General features: G+C 42.0%; 1 protein-coding gene across 1 annotated transcript in view; it reads left to right on the top strand.

Annotated features, from left to right (window-relative positions):
- The window catches only part of dis3l (DIS3 like exosome 3'-5' exoribonuclease), a 48,629-nt gene that overhangs the window by 14,850 nt on the left and 17,004 nt on the right, over positions 1 to 16,775 (top strand). The window contains exons 5-12 of the mRNA XM_078530148.1: positions 850 to 1,026; positions 4,354 to 4,432; positions 4,517 to 4,696; positions 5,353 to 5,522; positions 11,726 to 11,887; positions 14,003 to 14,250; positions 14,744 to 14,836; positions 15,625 to 16,158. Coding sequence (XP_078386274.1) covers positions 850 to 1,026; positions 4,354 to 4,432; positions 4,517 to 4,696; positions 5,353 to 5,522; positions 11,726 to 11,887; positions 14,003 to 14,250; positions 14,744 to 14,836; positions 15,625 to 16,158 — 1,643 coding nt within the window. The remainder of the gene's footprint in view (positions 1 to 849; positions 1,027 to 4,353; positions 4,433 to 4,516; positions 4,697 to 5,352; positions 5,523 to 11,725; positions 11,888 to 14,002; positions 14,251 to 14,743; positions 14,837 to 15,624; positions 16,159 to 16,775) is intronic.

Below are 16,775 nucleotides of genomic sequence, written 5' to 3'. Positions count from 1 at the left end.
GCCAATCCAATTTCCCATTGAAACCATTGATCATCTCCACTTTCATCACCCTCGTAGTCTGCGTAAAAGCAGTTCTTCCTCACATTCCCTCCAACTCTTGCCCAAAGCCTTAAATCTGTGTTTGCTAATTCTTGTAACATCAGTTAATGGGAGCAGCCTTACTTTGTCTACCTTTATCTAAACCTGTCATAACCTTGATAGTCCTGAACACCTCTTTCAAATCTGCCCTTAACCTCCTATGCTCCCAAGACGAACAACCCCAGCTTCTCCAACCTAACCTTGTAGCTAAATTCCCTCATCCCTGGAACCATTCTGATCATTCTCCTCTGCACCCTCTCGAGGACCTTCACATCCTTCCTAAAGCGTGGTGATTAGAACTAGATGCAGTACTCTAGTTGTGCCCTAACCTGAGTTTTATAAAGGTCCAATATAACTTTCCTGCTTTTGTACTTAATACCTCTCTTTATGAAGCCGAAGATCCCATATACTTTGCTAACTACTCCCTCAATATGTTCTGCCACCTTTGAATCAGTGTCACATTTCTGGTCTCGAGTGAGCGCAATGGAATTGCCTATTGGGCACTGGGTTAAAGCATTTTATGAGCATCCTACAACTGCTTGTGAATGGACATTTCCATTTTGACAATTTCAAACTTCCACCACAGAAAGAAGGGACTTTGTGCTGATCCACTATACCATTTACCCCCACCCCCCCCACCCACATTAGCATATTTTAAATACCAGCTGCATTCGTTGTAATCATTTACCCTTTTATTTAGATTCTCCAGTTTTGAGCAATGAACTACTAAAAAACACAAACATGTGCTCTTATCAATTTCTTTCTTTTTAGAGCTATCTGGAGAATTTTTGGCCTGACTTGGAAGCTGTACATCAGCTGTATGAGTCCATTGTTCAGTCTCGGAAAGAACGAGAATATGAAAATCAAGAAAAGAATGGAAAAGAATATTTGGAACATCTCGCTCTTGAAATACTGGAGGCTGGCATCAAATCCGGGAGATATATGCAGGTAAGCTCACTGATACAGTCACTTCCTGACTATAGCACGTTCCTTTTGAATCTCTCAAAATGTTTTTTCATCACAGCAAGACTCAGAACGAACTCTGCACTGTTCAACAATTGTGCAAAGTTGATCACATTGCCTTTAATGTCATATGTTGGTGAATGTAGATCTTTTTCTAAGTTGGGATTGCGTGCTTTTCTCTACATAGCAGCAAACGTATTTTTAAAATATTACAGATTGCAGGATTAATAGTTGCAAAGTCATAGCCCTTTTTTAAACTTCCATGAATGAAATGGATTAAACTTATTGCATTGAATATTGCTGGAGGAATGTTGTTTTAAAAAAAATGTAATTTTTTTTTTGTGAAAATCCTGAGTATTAATGATCTGTTTCGGAAAATCAGCTGGGTGAAGTAAGCTCAAGTACAGTAGTAAAAATGATGGGATTACTGAGACCCTGGAGGGATAGGCAAAAAGGAAAAGGAGGTGGGGTAACACTCTTAATAAGGGACAAGATCAGTATATTAGTAAGAGAGGATCTTAGATCGATGGATCAAAATGTAGAATTTGTTTGGGTGGAGCTAGGAATCAGCAAGGGGCAGCAAACATCTGTGGGAGTTGTTTATAGCCACCAAACTGTAGTGGTAATGTTGGGCACGGTATAAGTCGGGAAACCAGAGATGCATGGAACATGGGTAATACAGTAATAATGGGCAACTTCAATTTACACACCAAATCAGCACTAATGTTGTGGAGGAAGAATTCCTGGAGTGTGTACGAGATGGGTTTCTGGAGCAGTATGTTAATGAGCCAACTAGGCATCGGGCTATTTTGGATTTGGTGTTGTGTAATGAGAAAGGGCTAATTAATAACCCTGCTGTAAAGGAGCCTTTGGGAATAGTGACCATGATACGATAGAATTTTGCATTAAGTTTGAATGCGACATAGTTCATTCCGAAACTAGGGCCTTAAATCTGAAGAAAGGAAATTATGAGGATATGAGGGGAAAGTTGGCTATGGTGGATTGGGAAATTGTACTAAAAGATTTGTGGTTAGTATTTAAAGAAATACTACATGGTCTACAACAGATATACATTCCTGTAAGGCACACCCAAAGGGAAAGGTAAATCAAAGGGAGTTAAAAATTGCATTAGATCAAAGGAAGTGGCTTATAAGAATGCCAGATAAAGTGGTAAACCTGAAGATTGAGAGCAATTTAGAACCCAGCAAAGGAGGACCAAGAAACTAATTAAGAAAGGGAAAAGACAATATGAATGCAAGCTAGCGAGGAACATACAGGCGGACTGTAAAAGCTACTTTAGGTATGTGAAAAGGAAGAGATTAGCTAGGACAAATGTGGACTCATTGCAAGTGGGGACAGGAGAATTTATAGCGGAGAACAGGGAAAAGGCGGAGAAACTGAGGAGTTATTTTGCGTCTGTCTTCATGGAAGAAGATATAGGAAATCTTCCAGAAATACTAGGCAACCAAGGGACTTGTGAAAATGAGAAACTAAAATAAATTAGTATTAGTAAAGAGGTAGGAGTTGAAAAGTTAACTGGGTTGAAGGTTGATAAATCACATGGACCAGATGAGCTTCATCCCACAGTGTTGAAGGAGGTGGCCATAGAGATAGTGGATGCATTCGTGTTTATCTTTCAAAATTCTATATTTTCTAGAAAGGTTCTTGCAGACTGGAAAGTAGCAAATATAACCCCAGTATTTAAGGAGGGAGGAAGAGGAGAACTACAGACCTGTTAGTTGATGTCAGTAGCAGGAAAATGTTAGAATCTATTATAAAGGATGTGATAACTGGACATTTAGAAAAGAATGGTAAAATTGGGCAGAGTCAACATGGAGTTATGAAAGGGAAATCATGTTTGACAAACTTGTTGGAGATTTTTGAGGGTGTTATTTGTAGCATAGATGATGGAGAACCAGTGGATATGTTGTATTTGGATTTTCAGAAGGCTTTTGATAAGGTCCCACACAGATTAGTAAATAAAATTATAATGCATGGGATTGGGGGAAATATACTCATGTGGATTGAGAATTGGCTAATAGACTGAAAGCAGAGAATAGGAATAAATGGATCATCCTCAGGATGGCAGACTGTTACAAGGGGTACCTAGTAACAGTGGGGTACCGCAAGGATCAGTGCTAGGTCCACAGCTGTTCACAATCCAAAAAAATGATTTGGATGTAGGGACCAATTGTAATATTTCCAAATTTACTGATGATACCAGACAGCGTAGGATCCTAAATTGTGAGGAGGATGCAAGGGGGCTTCAACAGGACTTTTACAGGTTAAGTGAATGGGCTGGAACATGGCAGATGGAATATAATATGAATAGTGTGAAGTTATTCACTTTGGTAGAAAAAACAGAAAGGCAGAATATTTCTTAAGTGATGAGAGGTTGGAAAGTGCGGGTGTTCAAAGGGATCTGGGTGTCCTTGTCCATGAGTCACTAGAAGTTAACATGCAGATGCAGCAAGCAATTAAGAAGGCAAATTAGGCCTTCATCGCAAGAGAATTTGAGTACAGGATTAAAGATGTCTTGCTGGAGTTGTGTAGAGCCATGGTGAGACCTCACCTGGAGTAGTGTGTACAGTTTTGGGCCCCTTTCCTAAGGAAGGATATACTTGCCATAGAGGGAGTGCAACGGAGGCTCACCACATTAATGCCTGGAATGGCGGGATTGAGGAGACTGGGTCTATATTCCCTGGAGTTTTGAAGAATGAGGGGTGACCTCATTGAAACTTACAAAATTCTTACAGGGCATGACAGGGTGGATGTTGTTGAATATTCCCCTTGGCTGGTAAGTCTAGAACCAGGGGACATAGTCTCAGAATAAGGTGTAGGCCATTTAATACCGAGATGAGGAGGAATTTCTTCACTCAGGGTGGTGAATCTTTGGAATTCTGTACCCAGGAGGACTGTGGAAGCTAAATCATTAAGCATGTTCAAAACAGAAATCGATAGAGTTCTGGAGACTGATGACATTAAAGGATAAGGAGATAGTATGGGAAAGTGGCTTTGAGGTAGATGATCAGCCATGATGTAATTGAATGGCGGAGCAGGCTTAATGGCCTACTCCTGTCCCTATGTTCCTATCCTCTTGGGTCATTGACTGCCTCTGGTGATGTTAACCTAGTTCCCCCAGTATGCTGAAATCGGAAACTTCTCCAGCCCTTGTTTTTCCTGTTTTTATCCATCTATTACATCCAAAAGTGCAGAAAGCAGACAGAAAATTGATGAAAATCATGCTATGCCCAACTACATCATTATTTCTTAAACAATTTGCATACTAGCAAATTTGTTTTATGTTCTTAGGGTATTTTGAATGTCAACAAACACAGATCTCAGTTGGAAGCCTTTGTTCGGATTCAGGGATTGACCAATAAAAAATCAGGTAATTTTACTCTCCTTTTTTAACGAAAAAACTTTTTTAAGAAGTGATTTGTTTTTATAAGTTTTTTTTACTGTTGTCTCTCAGAATTGGAAGCAGACATTCTCATCTGTGGCACTAAGGCACGAAATCGTGCCATTCAAGGTGATGTGGTGGCTGTGGAGTTGCTGCCAAGGAATGAATGGAAGGGAAGAGCATCTGTGTTATGTGAGAATGAGTCTGAGGAAAAAACTACTGAGGAAACTGAAAGTGAACCAATGGCTACAGGTAGGACATTATTTATAAAAGAAACAACCCACTTGTGTTTAAGTGTAATCCTTCAACTTTTTTTTAATTGCTCCCGTTTCCTTTCCCCTGTTCAACATTCCGTATAAACTGTCCCTTAGTGTTATGAGAGAATGGCAGTATAGAGACTCTATTATTGCTTCTGCTTGGCTAACCAGCTACGAGCCATTCCTGAGGGATTTAAAGGGGCTCTTGGTCAAGCTTTGTCTTCTCACCTTCAGTGGGATTCAGTATTTACCTTTTCCAGTTTGTGAGGGAGATGTTCAAAAACCAGCCCCCAGTGGCAAATGCTTTTAAAATTGCCACTGTCACATGCCTCACAGTAGCCCATCAAGAAAGGCCATGGAAATGCACATTGCTAGCTTGAAACAACAAAATTAGTGGGTGGGTAGGGGGTGGTTGATTGGTGGTGATTGATAAGAAGGGATGCTAATACAATGAAAAATTGTTTTTAAGTATCTAATTTGATCTAATTTCCTTGACAAAGTTTTACAGATAATTACTTCATCCATTAGTTCTGTTCTTTTACTTAAATATTAACTGAATATGAAACAAAACAATAAATGGTATAAGGTGAAAAACATCTCCCACATTTTCAGTAAAAGGGGTTCAGGTTGATATTGCCTTTTTGTTTGTAGGTAAAGTTGTTGGAATTATTCAAAGGAACTGGCGAGATTACGTTGCATCCTTTCCACCCAAAGAAGACATACAATCTCAGGGTAAAAATACTCGGAAGATCCTAGTTACGCCTTGGGATTACAGAATTCCTAGAATAAGGATCAGCACCCAGCAAGCTGAATCCCTACAGGTGGGAATTATAAATAAATCACAGAATTGTTACAGTGCAGAAGGGGGCCATTCGGCCCATCATATCTGCACCAGCTCTCTGAATGAGCAATTCCCTTAGAGCCTTTTCCCCGTAACCCTGCACATTCTTCCTTTTCAGATAACAGTCTAATTCCCTTTTGAATGATCCACTTGAACCTGCCTCCGCCATACTCTCAGGCAAGGCAGTACATCCCAAACCTTAATAGGTCACTGCGTGAAGAAGTTTTTTCTCAAATCGCTTTTGCTTCTATTGCCAATTACTTTAAATCTGTGCCCTCTCATTCTCGACCCTTTCATGAGTGGAAACAGTTTCTCCCTATCTACTCTGTCCAAACCACTCATCATTTTGAGTACCTCTATCAAATATCTTCTCAGCCTTCTTTTCTCCAATGAAAACAGCCCTAACTTCTCTAATCTATCTTCATACCTGAAGTTCCTCTTCCCTGGAACTGAATCTTTTCTGCAGTCTCTCCAATGCCTTCACATCCTTCCTAAAATGTGGTGTCCAGAACTGAATGCAATACTCCGGTTAAGGCCAAACTGGTGCCTTATACAAGTCCTTGCTCTTATGCTCCACGCCCCTATGGATAGCCTAGGATAATGTATCCTTTATTAACTGCTCTGTCAATCTGTCCTGCCACCTTCAATGGTTTATGCACAAAAACACTCGGGTCCCTTTGCTCCTACACCCCCTTTAGAATTGTATCTTTTATTTTGTATTGTCTCTCAATGTTCTTCCTACGAAAATGAATTACTTCACACTTCTCCACATTGATTGCCCATCTGCCACCTGCCCGTTCACCCATCAACTTGTCCTTTTGAAGTTCTACATTATCCTCCTCACAGTTTACAATTCTTCCAAGTTTCATGTCATCTGCAAACTTTGAAATTGTGCCCTGTACACCAAGGCCTATGTCAGTATATATCAGGGAAAGCATAAGTCCCAGCACTGACCCCTGGGGAGCTCCACGACAAACCTTCGTCCAGCCTGACAAACATCCATTAACCACTACTGTTTCCTGTCACTCAGCCAATTCTGTAACTGCGTTGCTACTGTCTCTTTTATTCCATGAGCTATAGCTTTGCTCACAAATATATATGAACATATGAATTAGGAGCAGGAATAGGCCTCTCGGCCCCTTGAGCCTGCTCCACCATTCAATAAGATAATGGCTGATCAGATTGTAACCTCAACCCCACATTCCTGCCTACCCCGATAACCTTTCACCCCCTTGTTAATCAAGAATCTATCTAGCTCTGCCTTAAAATTATTCAAAGACTCTGCTTCCACCTACTTTTGAGAAAGAGAGTTCCATAGACTCACTTCCCTCTGAGAGAAAACATTTCTCCTCATCTGTCTGTTGTGTGGCACTCTCAAATATCTTTTGGAAGTCCATGTACACCACATCAGTAGCATTGCCTTCATTACCACTGCCTCTGCCTCTGTTACCTCTTCAAAACTCCAAGTTAGTTAAACACGATTTTCCCTTAAGAAATCCATGCTGGTTTCCTTAATTAACCTGCATTTGCGCATGTGACTATTAATTTTGTCCCGTATATTGTTTCTAGAAGTTTTCCTACCACCGAAGTTAAACTGACTGACCTAAGGTTAGTTGCTGGGCTTATCTCTGCACCCTTATTTTGAACAAGGGTGTAACGTTTGGAATTCTCTAGTCCTCTGGCACCACCCCTGTGTATAAGGAAGACTGAAAAATGATGGCCAGTGCCTCCACAATTTTCACTCTTACTTCCTTCAGTATCCATGGATGCATCTCATCCACTTTAAATAAAGATAGCCTGTCCAATATCACCTCCTTATTAATTTTAAACCCTTCCAGTGTCTAAATTACTTCCTGTTTCACATGGCCTGGCTAGCATCTTCCTTGGTAAAGACAGATGCAAAGTATTAATTTAATACCTCAGCTATGCCCCCTGCCTCCATGCATAAATCCTCTCTTTGGTCCCTATCGACCCTACTTTTTCTCTTCCTACCCCGTTACTACTCATATACCTATGAAAGACTTTGGGATTCTCTTTTGTGTTGGCTGAAAGTCTCTTTTTATGCTCCCTGTTTGCTTCTCTTATTTGTTTTCAGCTCCTCTTTGAACCTTCTATATTCAGACTGGTTCTCAATTATATTTTCTACCTGACATCTGTCATAAATTTATCCCTCTGGAACATCCTCTTTCTCCAACACTGCAGTGCTGTCCTTAATCATGCCACTCCTCCACCCTTTCTTCCTTTCCTATCTTTCCTGAACACCACTTTGTATCCAGGAATATTTAACATCTAATCCTGCCCTTCTTTGAGCCAGGTCTCTGTTATAGCCACATCGTATTTCCACATGGCAATCTGTGCCTGTAACTGATCAGTCTTATTTGCCACATTCCATTTATTCACACACATGCACAGTAACCCCGATTTAGACTTTACTACTTTTCCCCTTACTCTGACCCCACCTATTAACTTACTATTCCTTATTTTAGTGCTATCTATCTCTCCCAGTATTCTGTACACCTTGGTATTCCTCTCTGATATTTTCCTTGGTTCACCCTGCTAAGTTAGTATAAACCCTGCCAATTAGCACTATCAAATCGCCCCACAAGAAACTCCATCCTAGCTCTGTTTAGGTGCAACCTGTCCAGCCTGCACAGGTCCCACCTCCCAACTTGCTGGTCCCAATGTCCCAAGAGTCTAAAGCCCTCCCTCCTGCACCATCTTTCCAGCCATGCATTCATCTGCTTTATCCTCCTATTTCTGTACTAACTTGTGCTTGGTACTGGGAGTGATCTGGAGATTTCTACTTTTGAGGTCCTGCTTTCTAATTTCCTAGCCAGTTCCCTAAATTCAGATTGCAGAACCACATCTGTCTCTCTGCCTGTGTCATTTGTACCTATGTGAACCACAACTGCTGGCTGTGCTCCCTCACTCCTCAGGGTGCTTTGCAGCCACTCAGTGACACCCTTGACCCTGGCAGCAGGGAGGCAACATACCATTCTGGATTCACATCTGCAGCTGTGGCTGTCTATTCCCCATAATATCAAATCACCTATCACTATTGTTCTTCCAGTCTTTCTTGTACCCCCTCTACAGCTGAGCCAACTGTGGTGCCATGGACTTGTCTCTGGCTGCCTTCCCCAGATGAACCATCATTCTCATCCGTATTCAAAACTGAATACTGGTTGGAGAGTGGGATGCACTCAGGGGACTCCTGCACTACCTGCGTGTTTCTCGTTGACTGCCTGGTGGTCACCCATTCCCTCCCTCCCTGCATACTCTTAAGCTGTGGGGTGACCACATCTATAAATGTGCTATCCACTTAGCTCTCAGCCTCACATATGTGCCACAGTAACGCCAGCTGCTGCTCAAGTTCTGAAACCTGGAGCACAAGCTGCTGCAACTGACGTCGCTTGCTGCACAAATGGTTGTCCAGGACAAGGGAGGCATCCTGGGGTTCCCACATAGAACAGGGTGTGCACCCTAGAGGTTTGAACAGCCCTGCCATCTCTCTGTTAGATAATAACTTTGTTACTTATAACAAATCTTACTACTGCAAATAAACCTTACCAATACCTTATTAATAGTGATAAACCCTAATAATACTTCTTTCTAGTAGTAATAAACCTTGCTTTTTAAAAAAAAGGACAAGCTTCACCAGTTTATTCCCTAGCTTAGATAAAATAAATTGGAAATACTCATTGGTCAGACACCTACCTGTTCCCCTGTGGTGTCACACTTCGATTTTTCTTTCCGAGTGCAGGTTCTGACTGACTCCTGGCGGCAGCGGATACCCTGCTGCTCCTGTCACACTCTTGCTGTTAATGGCCCCATTGTTCCTCGCACCCTGTCGCTGTTAATGGGCCTGCTGCTCCTCTCACACTCTCTCGCGGTGTTAATGGCCCCGCTGCTCCTCTCGTACTCTGTTGCGGTGTTAATGGCCCCACTGCTCCCCTCGCTGTTAATGGTCCTGCTGCTCCTTCGCACTCTCTCACTTTTAAAGGTCCTGCTGCTCCTCTTGCACTCTCTCACTGTTAATGGCCCTTTCATTGTAAATTTCCCCCTCTTCCAGCTCCAAAAAAACTTTTAACAATTTTTTAAAAATTCAGCCACTGAATGTGGGTGTTGCTGGCTGGGCCAGCATTTATTGCCCATCCCTAATTGCCATTGAGAAGGTGGTGATGAGCTGCCTTCTTGAAGCACTGCAGTCCATGTGATGTAGGTACACGCACAGTCTGTTAGGAAGGGGGTTCCAAGATTTTGACCCAGCAACAGTGAAGGAACGGTGATATAGTTCCATGTCAGGATTGTGAGTGACTTGGAGGAGAACTTCTGCCTGGTGGTGTTCCCATCTATCTGCTGCCCTTGTCCTTCTAGATGGTGGTGATTGTGGGCTAGGAAGTTGCTGTCAAAGGAGCCTTGGTGAATTCCTGCAGTGCATCTTGTAGATAACACACAGTGCTGCAACTGTGCGTTGGTGGTGGAGGGAATGAATGTTTGTGGATGTGGTTGGTGCCAGTCAAGTGGGCTGCTTTGTCCTGGATGGAGTCAAGCTTCTTGAGTGTTGTGGGAGCTCCACTCATCCAGGCAAGTGGGGAGTATTCCATCACACTCCTGACATGTGTCTGGTAGATGGTGGACAGGCTTTGGGGAGTCAAGAGGTGAATTACTCGTCACAGGATTCCTAGCCTCTGACCTGCTCTTGTAGCCACAGTATTTATATGGTTAGTCCAGTTCAGTTTCTGGCAATGGTAACCCCAGGATGTTAATAGTGGGGGATTCAGTGATGGCAATGCCATTGAACATCAAGGGGTGATGGTTGGATTCACTCTTGTTGGAGATGGTCATTATCTGATACTTGTGTGGCACAAATGTTACTTGCCACTTGTCAGCCCAAGCCTGGACATTGTCCAGACCTTGCTGTATTTGGATGTGGACTGCTTCAGTATCTGAAGAGTTGCGAATGGTACTGAACATTGTGCAATCATCAGCAAACATCCCCACTTCTGACCTTATGATGGAAGGAAAATCATTGATGAAGCAGCTGAAGATGGTTGGGTCTAGGACACTACCCTGAGGAACTCCTGCAGTGATGTCCAGGAGCTGAGATGACTGACCTCCAACAACCACAACCATCTTCCTTTGTGCTAGGTATGACTTGAACCAGCAGAGAGTTTTCCTCCGATTCCCATTGACTCCAGTTTTGCTAGGGGTTCTTGATGTCACACATAATTGAAGTTCATGAACTTTGTGAAGATTGTGGGTCATGTCTGTATAGCATGTTCCTGGACTCATTCATTCCAGATTCTTCTCTTTAGAATTGATCTTATTCATAATTGCTTGTCAGTTCTTGATTGCCATTTATTCACCTTTTTTCACGTTTTTTGTCCATTTTCTGGTTTGCTCCCAATCCTAGCAGGGCTCATGATCCTTTTCATTCCTCAATACTGACCCAGGTGCATGCACTTTCTGGCGTGGTTGAGTGGATAGAAACCATGGTCAGGAATCATGGCTTAATTTTGCCCTCCCTAACCCAAGCTTGTTAATGCGATTGTGGCACTCTTTCTACCGAGCTAGCTAAGATGAGCTAACTCATTGCAGACCGGGGACTAACTTTGGGATCCTGCCTGGTAGCAGCTTCATTGCTTGTGCCTTAACCAATTCTCACCACTTGTGGAAACAAAAATAAACAATGCTTACTGCCTAAAGGAGTCTCCGTTGGTGCTGTACATCGTAAGTCATGCATATTAGAGAAGATCATTGTATCTTGTTCCCATTGGTCTTTTTAATTATTCAGAGTTGGCTTCCTCAGATGAGCCAAAACATTTAAATTTCATTTTTTTAAAAAATGTTTGGTGCAATAGTATCTCTTAGATTCTGAAAGCATGAGGAGCCATTTTTGCATCAAGAAGATTATTAATGCATAATTCTTGTTGATTTTCTGCTTTACTTGTTTTTTTTCCTTTGTGTCCAACTCTGACCAATTGCCAACCCTGTAGCTATGGAAATGTTGAATTGTATACTGTTGGTTGAATCGAGTATGCACCTGGAGCGAAGTGCGGTAAAAAGAATTGCTACACTCTGTTCTTCAGGTAGTACACCTATATATATTCATCAACTTTGGAGTATTGTAATGGACTCAAAGAGGATGCTTAACTTTTTTCTTTTCTTTTCTTGATTACATAGGATTGCCGAATTATTGTACGCATCGATTCCTGGGATTCTACTTCTCTTTATCCCAATGGACACTTCGTGAAGGCTCTTGGAAGAGCTGGCGATCTTGAGACAGAAATTGCAGCCATTCTTGTAGAAAACAGCATTTCAGTTAGCCCTTTCTCTGAAGCCCAGGTCATACCTTTATACTTATTGAACCTTGAAAGAACGGGATTCTTTAATTGGTGTTGTTAGCAGTAGAATTTTATGTACCTCGATTCTACCCAATGAGCTTGCATTTTAGAAATAAATTACAAAGCAAATTATTAGTCACACATTAGTACACACAGGTTCGGATTTGGCCATGTGATCAAGTAGTACATTAGCATCCTCATGCTGAAAATATTCATGTTATAAAGTTTTGTGTGTCAGATTGGCTCTGTGGAAGCGGATGATGTTCTGATTCAGAAGGTTGTGGATTCAAGCCCTACTCCCAATTATAGGCGTGTAAAATCTAGGCTGATACCGTAGTCTAGTTCTGAGGGAGTGCTGCACTGTCAGAGATGCCACCTTACATTAATCTCTGCCTGCCCTGTTCAGATAGTCATAAACATGTCAGTATTTGAAGAGCTGGGAAGATGCTCTGCCCAGCTTTAGTTCCTTGACAAACACTACCAGAAACATGTGGTCATTTATCTCATTGCTATTTGTGAAAATTTGCCGTTGTTTGCCCACATAACAATGGTGACAACATTTCAAAAGTAATTAATTGGCCCTGAAGTGCTTTAGGACATTTTCAGGATGTGAAAGGTGTTATAAAAATGCGTTTGCATTTCTTTTGTCTTGGTGAGTGATTGTACAATATAACCCACCACTGAGCCAATACAGACTTAGGAAAGAAATAAAAGCAAAATACTGCGGATGCTGAAAATCTAAAACAAAAACAAAAATAGCTGGAAAATCTCAGCAGGTCTGACAGCATCTGCGGAGAGAAATACAGTTAACGTTTTGAGTCCGTATGACTCTTCATCAGACTTAGGAAGGGGTCTGATTTTAAACTCTTAACATACACTGAGTTAACTGATCCCAGCTGTGGCAACAGTGGAAATACCAGAATTGGTTCACAAAGAACAAGTAAGACTAACTGGCCTAATCTGACACTCCTGTATTACTTGGGCCACATGCTTGGATGGCAGCTGAGGACAGAGTTAGCTTTGGTTATGGTGGTTCCCTCAATTAGATAGCTTGTATCCCAATATTGAGGTTGCAGGGGCTGCTGCAGGTGTGCTGTGCCTTGACATGCTCATATGACTGTGATTCATTGAAGGATCAGTCACGAGGGGACATAAGTTCAAGGTGAGGGGCAGGAGGTTTAGGGGGGATGTGAGGAAAAAAATTTTTACCCAGAGGGTGGTGACAGCCTGGAATGCGCTGCCTGGGAGGGTGGTGGAGGCGGGTTGCCACACATCCTTTAAAAAGTACTTGGATGAGAACTTGGCACGTCATAACATTCAAGTGCTGGTAAATGGGATTAGGTAGGTAGATCAGGTGTTTCTCATGCGTTGGTGCAGACTTGATGGGCCAAAGGGCCTCTTCTGCACTGTGATTCTGTGACATCAGGAGGGTGGAGGGGAGGTAAAGGGAAATAATTGAGAAGAAAAACAAAAGAAAACATCTTGATATAAAACCTAACAATCCTAGAAGAGATTTAAATTTCATTGTGGGATGTAAGCCTCTAAAAGCTTTGTTTAAAAAAAAAAGAGAATTGTGAGATAACTTTTGAGTCCCACAGTGTAGTTATATCATAATTGTGTCCTTGAGGGGAAATCATACACTCACATCTTTTATTTTAAATGACTTTGTAAATGACTGCCCTGTGGCTCAATGTAGTTTTGTTTCTCAATTCACTGTCGTGAGTTTACCAATTTCAGTCACAATGTCAGGGGAAGGCACAAAATTGGAGGTCAGATTTCTTCTGTCCTGAAGCCTTGGGTTGTGGAGAAGTCACAGGGTCAATCTGTGCCATTTCCCTTTGTCTCTAGTAACTGTTCCTAAGCCAGGCTGGCTGTGACAGATCATCAGACTCTGGTGCGTGGTGGGGTAGGGGAGGTTGAAGAAACTTAATTTGCATTAATTGTTTAGAGAAATAGGATTCATGATGAGTTTATACCATGTCTTTGTGTTTATGAGAAGGAAGAAAATTGAACATAAAATAGTTTGAATATTTTTATTGAGATGGAAACTGAAATATTATTCAGTTATGTATATTTGAAACCACACAAGTATCTCTTGTTTGTTCCCATTCTGTAGGTGCGTGAGATGCCAGTGAACACTCCTGAGAATCCCTGGAAGATTGATGTGGAGGAGCAAGCCCGGCGAATGGATTTAAGGAGCACTCACCTGGTGTTCAGCATCGATCCCAAGGGCTGTGAGGATGTGGACGACGCACTGTCTGTTCGCAGATTAGCAAATGAAAATCTGGAGCTAGGGGTTCATATTGCAGACGTCACACACTTTGTGAAATTAAATTCATATACAGATCTGGAGGCTAGATCAAGGTAAAATAAAAATCGTAATGAAAAAGGCAGCTACTGAAATTAAAATAATTTAAGGGGAACGAAAATATAGGGGGAATAATTTTTGTTCAAAATACTCTCAGAAAAACCAATTCTTTTTATCAGAAATGTATTTGATATTTTTATTAACTGATGAATTTTTTCTGGTATGGGATTTCCCAGCTAGCGCTGCTCTGATGATTTCACTGGTGGGGAGCAACCCCTGTGTATTTTGGAACGGCCACAAGGAAACCGCAGCAGCTACAAAGCAATCGTTGTCAGGTGCTCCAGAGCTGTGAGACCCGAGGGTGCCATGTCACAGAATGGGGAATTAGTAAAATTAATACACGTCTGTGGTAGCTGGCATCTGCCACTGCTCCCCTATTGCAAAGTTGTGTAAATGTTATGATCTCTGGGAAGGACTGCTGAGCATTGTTGGTGTAAATTTGTCTGTGCACTTAATATATATGTGCAAACACCTGCCACTTTCTTCCAGGGCAACGACTTGTTATCTAGCAGATCGCCGCTATGACATGTTACCTACCATCCTAAGTGCTGATCTGTGTTCTTTACTTGGAGGTGCTGATAGGTAAGTGTCAATATATCAGGTTTGCAAAATGCTATTGAAGAAAAAGATCCAATTTTTGCAACAGAAGGATTTATACTTGTATTGTCTGTTCGTTCTTTGCCCTGGCAGAGAGCAGGTAGCTGTTCCAGCTATGGTAAAGGAGCAGTATGACTGTTTGCTGGAAGATTGGACAGAAGAGGCCAGGGGTGGGAGAAGTAATTTGCGTAGTACAGTTTTACATCTCTCCCTTTGAGGAAAATGTCAGGCCTCTAATCGGCACCTCTACTGAACAACCTTTTTCCAAATGCAAGCCTACTATAAGGTCAGGTGCTGGCATCTGTGGCACCGTATGTTGGATACCAGCCCAAGGTTCTTTGATTCATCTTCCCTTTTAACTCTAGAAAACTGATGATGCCTCTTCTGATTAAAAAAGGTTTGTGCAACAGAACCTTATATGATAATTATTTCTCCAACTGAAACTGACAGCTGTTACAGAGCTTTGTGGTGCCTCAAAAACCAAAACTATTTGTAATAAAATATATATTTTATATTCTAGCTCCTGATGAAGATGATTCAAGGGCATAAAACCTACCCAAAAATTGTGCAGATTTGGCCCAAAGAGGAAATCTCTCAATTTCTTGACATAAAATAATTGTTTTTGAAAAGTAAACATTTGTAATGACAAAGCACAATTTAAACACTGAGACTGTATTTGCCCTTAACTATCAGTTATTTGATTATGGTTTGCTGTGGTTTCAATTCACCTTTCTGAATGAAGGTTAATCTTCTGTATTTATTTTGCTTTTAAGGTATGCAGTGAGTGTGATGTGGGAGCTGGATAAAACTAACTATGAAGTCCTTAAGGTGTGGTTTGGAAGAACCATTATAAAGTCTGCATACAAGATGTTCTATGAAGCCGCCCAGGCCTTGTTGGATAGGGATCTCAGTGTTATGGATGATATCCCCGAGCTCAAAGGGCTTGACGAGAAAGACAAACATAGAATATTGAACGACCTGATATGGGCTATAGAGAAGCTGACGGAAATAGCTCGCCATATTCGAGCAAAGCGTGCCCTTGGCGGCGCCCTGGAGCTGGAAGGCATTGAATTACGAGTGCAATTAGATGATAAGAAGAACATCAGTGACCTGGTCCCAAAGCAGCCGCTGGAAGTGCACGAGACTGTAGCAGAGTGCATGATTCTGGCTAACCACTGGGTGGCAAAGAAGATAACTGAGAATTTACCCCACCAAGCCTTGCTGCGCCGTCATCCTCCACCACAGCAGGAGTTCTTCGCTGAGCTGGTTGATTGTGCAAAAGCAAAGGGTTTCAAAATAGATACACGGTAACATATAGATAAAAGGTGCCTGTGTGTAAATTTTCATGAGGTTTTTTGTTTTTAATTTTTGAGAAATTTAAGGGAAAAAAAATTAAGGCCCATTTTGGATGCCTCCAGAGTTTCAAAGAGTATGGGCAGGATTTTCCCCCCCGTCGGTGGGGGAAGTTGAAGTGCGGGCACGCGGAGGGGCGCCACCATTTTACATGGGTGGACCAATTAAGGCTCACCCAGCGTGACGTCTGCATGGAAGCGCTGTGCGCTCCCTGTGCGGCCGGGGGGGGTTCCCTAAACCCAAGAGCGCGCTCTTTTGCGCATGCGCACGAAAGAGCTCATTCATCTCCCTGAGGCAAAGCGCTGCCTCAGGGAGATCGGCTGTACAGTAAAAAATCTTAAAAATAGAAAAACAAGATTTCCCTGACATGTCCCCTCATGTAACCCTGTCACATGGAGTTGGGACAGGTCCATAACTTTTTTAAAAACTTCAATTAAATTTTTAAAAACCTACATGAAACCTCATCCCGCCCGTGGATGATGTTTCATGCTTTTTCTAATGCCCGCCAGCCTTAAGGTTGGACGGGCAGGTCCATTAATTACTTTAATGGCTCTGTCAATGGCCTCAATTG

This window comes from Cetorhinus maximus, chromosome 26 (genome assembly GCF_964194155.1).
Source record: "Cetorhinus maximus chromosome 26, sCetMax3.hap1.1, whole genome shotgun sequence".
NCBI classification, from domain to species: domain Eukaryota; kingdom Metazoa; phylum Chordata; class Chondrichthyes; order Lamniformes; family Cetorhinidae; genus Cetorhinus; species Cetorhinus maximus.
This window is presented reverse-complemented; position numbering and strand designations above follow the sequence as displayed.